General features: G+C 39.3%; 1 protein-coding gene across 1 annotated transcript; it reads left to right on the top strand.

Annotated features, from left to right (window-relative positions):
• Positions 1-1,004: 1,004 nt before the first annotated feature.
• On the top strand, positions 1,005-3,065 carry SARC_06638 (hypothetical protein). The gene has a single exon (XM_014299451.1). It carries the CDS (start codon positions 1,241-1,243, stop codon positions 2,999-3,001), a length of 1,761 nt encoding a protein of 586 aa, XP_014154926.1. The 5' UTR covers positions 1,005-1,240; the 3' UTR covers positions 3,002-3,065.
• The last annotated feature ends 846 nt before the right edge of the window (positions 3,066-3,911 follow it).

Raw genomic sequence — 3,911 nt, 5'->3', positions numbered from 1 at the left:
AGTAACCGATGCACTACAAAGCTGAACGGTACTATTAGTTAAATCTATTTCAGACGTATGGTAAATGAAGGTATTGCAACACCCACATACTCTCTGCAGACAGTATGCAACTGCCGCCCTAGATGGCTTCGCACATGCGATACTCGCCCGAGATAGCATGTTAAATATGTATGTGTATAAGCCGGACGTATCTGGCTGGACAGGTATGAATGCTCTATCTTTTAAGTTGATTAAAGAACAGGCTCGAATTGTACCTCCTCTGGTCTTACTAAAATAAGACTCCCGAGACTCCGAGTGTGTTCGCTCTCACGGAACTTCCGTCGATGAATTACAATCTATAAATAAAAACGACGGAAATAGACTTTCAAAATCAGTGACCGTAAAGTGTCTGTCCTACAAATCAATACTGAATGGTGGACCACAATACCCAGTGCAAAGCAATAGTAGACAATTAACCAAAACCTCCTTATTTAGTTTTGTAGGCATTTCTCTATGCTGTGTCTCGAAATTGTAGCCGGCTTCCGAGTTCTGGGTCATTTTTTCTTCATTTGACTACGTCGTAAATTCGTCGCAGATTCATAATCTAGCATTTCCTCCATGGCCCTGTGCGGTTGTGCCCTGTGGAGTGTGGATAGAGTCTCTGCTACCATTTGTCATTTGATTTCCGGTCGAGAACCCCATAATCCACATCATCAGTCCACATTGGTATACTCGGGACACTCCGAGTCTGGTATTTTCAGTACAATTTGTACTACAGAACACCCCGGCCGCGAGGGCCATGTTTCCTTTTCTTTCTTCTGTTCAATTCTAGAAGAAATGTTGTTGTTTTTTTATGTTAAGAAAAATATGGTTTTACACAGTGTAAACTAGGTTTTTACCCGAGAGGCGGTTGCGACGTTTGCCGCTTGTTTTCGCGTTGGCGAGAAAGAGTTCCGTCGTGTCAGAAATTTTTTTTAAAGAGTGACAAGCATATATATTTTATAAATACACATACATGTGTAGCTGCTGACAGCTTGCAGCTTACACATACTCTGATTCATAATTATATACAAGTATCAGTCTTTCATACAATTTATAGCGATTCGATATAATTGAATGCGCCGGTCATAGCGGTACAGATGCTAGACGCAGTGTATCCTCGAATACCCACTATTCAGAACGAATACACATATGTACAGAATTCAAAGTAACAATACAAGCACGCTTACGTAATACATATAAATTATTATATCTATCTACTATGACGGCGAGACGACTGGAAGCGTCGGAAGAAGTCCGCGCCTATGTCAGCAAAATAGAGAAGCAAAACGAAGACCTCAAGGAAAGAGTTGCACAGTTAGAAAAGCAATTCAAGGCAGCCCAGGATTCGTTCAATGTGCTGGACGATGATTTGTGCTGTGCAAAAGTGTACCATAAGGTCCTGGAAGCGGAAAATAGGCACTTTATCGATCAACTGAATGTACATACACCAGGCTTTAGGAAGGCGGTCGATAAGAGACGCGAGATCGTTGCAGACGAATTGATAAACGCCTGGCACAGGCGTGAGAAGCGCTTGCGAAAGAATAGCACCAGCGATTTAGTTGCACAGTTACAACACCGCAAGAACTACGAGTGTCTCCGAAACTCATTGATTGAAATTGAGTTGCAGGGCAATCTGGTGTTGGATATAGAGACGGTCAAGGAGGTGTGCAAGAGGGCTGATTACATCAAAGAGTTTGTTCGAGTTGAAAAAGTGATAACGGATGCGAGGCACAAGTGTGGGGGTGTAGACTATTTGATTATACCACGCAAAGCGAATAAACCATCTCACACTACGGATGATAGTACAAACACGGGGTCACACAAACGTGCGCATATTGACTTCGACGGAGAAGAGGAGCGCTCTAATGTGGCTGACGATAGAAAGAGGCTGGCCTTGGGTGACGGTACGGGTAAGGGTATGAATACCACCGAGACTCTTGGTAACTCTGCTGCTTCAAATAGTTCTGAACAGAAAGCTCCGGATAGTGCCGGGACTATGAGTGTGTCTGAGGTCCAAAACACCACAAATCTTGATGTTGACTCCGTCAAGGATGCAGTTTCCGGTGGAGTACCAAGCGAGAGCCAAAATGCGAACGACGGCGTGATTTCAGGTAAAAATAAAGTTAGCGCTGGAAAAGCCGCCACCACAAGCACGACTGGCGATAGTGCCAAATCTGCTGGCAGAGGCACAGTAGTAAAAGAGAGTAGCAAGGCGAAAGAAAAAAATTCGGCAAATGGAAAGGGCGAGGGCAGTGCGTCTAAGGGTCTTAGCACAGACGTGCATACGAGCGTAGTGTTGACCTGGTTTGCAGAGATAGCCGCGCCCAGTGAGAGATTCCAGGACATGCTAGACGACCAGGACTTCCGATGTGGAGATTTGATAGTGAAACGGGGCAGGAAACGCATGGCAACTGATGGTACAGCCGATGCGGGGGTCACTTCGTTACCTACTGTACCAGAGCGCGATGTATCGCCCCCGCCGATATTGGTCCCGGAAAGAGAGCGCGCGCCAATACCGGTACAGCAGTATAGGCCATCGCCGAATATGAATTACTCGCCCTCACAGCACAGGCCTCAAGGCGTGCAGCAGATGCCGGTGCAAGCGCAATATATGCACCCCTCTGCTGATCCTTATGCGGCACACGCTCAGTACCAAATATCTTTATCTTCACAGCAACCGCAGCAACTACAGCAAGGCAATCCATACTCACAAGAGTATGGACCCAGTGCTAATGAGAGATATGCTCAGGCACAAGCCCAGCACCAGAAACATGTGTTTGATGATGAGATGCGGATGGAGGATGCGGAGACTTTGCATGTCAATCTCCATAACAGTGATAAGAAGACTGACAGGGGCGGGAAGCGGTCTATGCGTGAGCAACAATGTCCGGATTGTGATACGAAGTTTAAGTACATGAAACCATTCGAGAACCATATGCGCCTTAAACATGGGAAGGACAATTACAATATTTACCAATGAGAAATGTGTATATTTTTGTACATAAATTAATATTGAAATATATACATAAATGTGGATATTCGCACTCAATTAAAAAGGTTTGTGAAAAGAAAATATAGAATATAGGTATGTCTAATATGTATATAATATATTTATATATATATTGTAAATATATTATATATACATATATAATAGGTATATACATATCTATATTATGTATGTATCTATATATATATATTTGTGTGTGTGTGTATATATAGACATGATTGTCTATATATTTGTGCATATTTATATATATACATGTATATGTATTTATATATTTGATATATATATATGTGAGTGTGTGTATATCGATATATATATGTATGTGTGTGTGTATATCGATATATATATATGTGTGTGTGTGTATATCGATATATATATATATATATATAGATATATGTGTGTGTGTGTATATCGATATATATATAGATATATGTGTATGTACAAAGTACAATTCAATCTATATTAGAATATATATATATACTTGTATATATATAATTCTACATATACATACACGTATATGTATATATATATGTATCTTACATATATATATATTTGTGTGTCTATAGATATATGTATATGTCTCACATACATATGTATTTATATATTACAAATGTATATGTATATATATGTGTGTGTGTATGTGTGTTTCCGTTTATACATATATATCGACATGAACATATATATATATATAACTTGTCTATGTATATATATATATATGTATATGTATTTATATATAATATATATATTTATGTATGTTTATTTGTATGTATATATGTATGTATATATATGTGTGTATATATGTGTGTGTGTATATATATATATATATCTGTCTATATATATATATATATTAATTTATTTTATACGCATATATATATGTATGTATATA

This window comes from Sphaeroforma arctica (genome assembly GCF_001186125.1).
Source record: "Sphaeroforma arctica JP610 unplaced genomic scaffold supercont1.481, whole genome shotgun sequence".
Taxonomy (NCBI): domain Eukaryota; class Ichthyosporea; order Ichthyophonida; genus Sphaeroforma; species Sphaeroforma arctica.
This window is presented reverse-complemented; position numbering and strand designations above follow the sequence as displayed.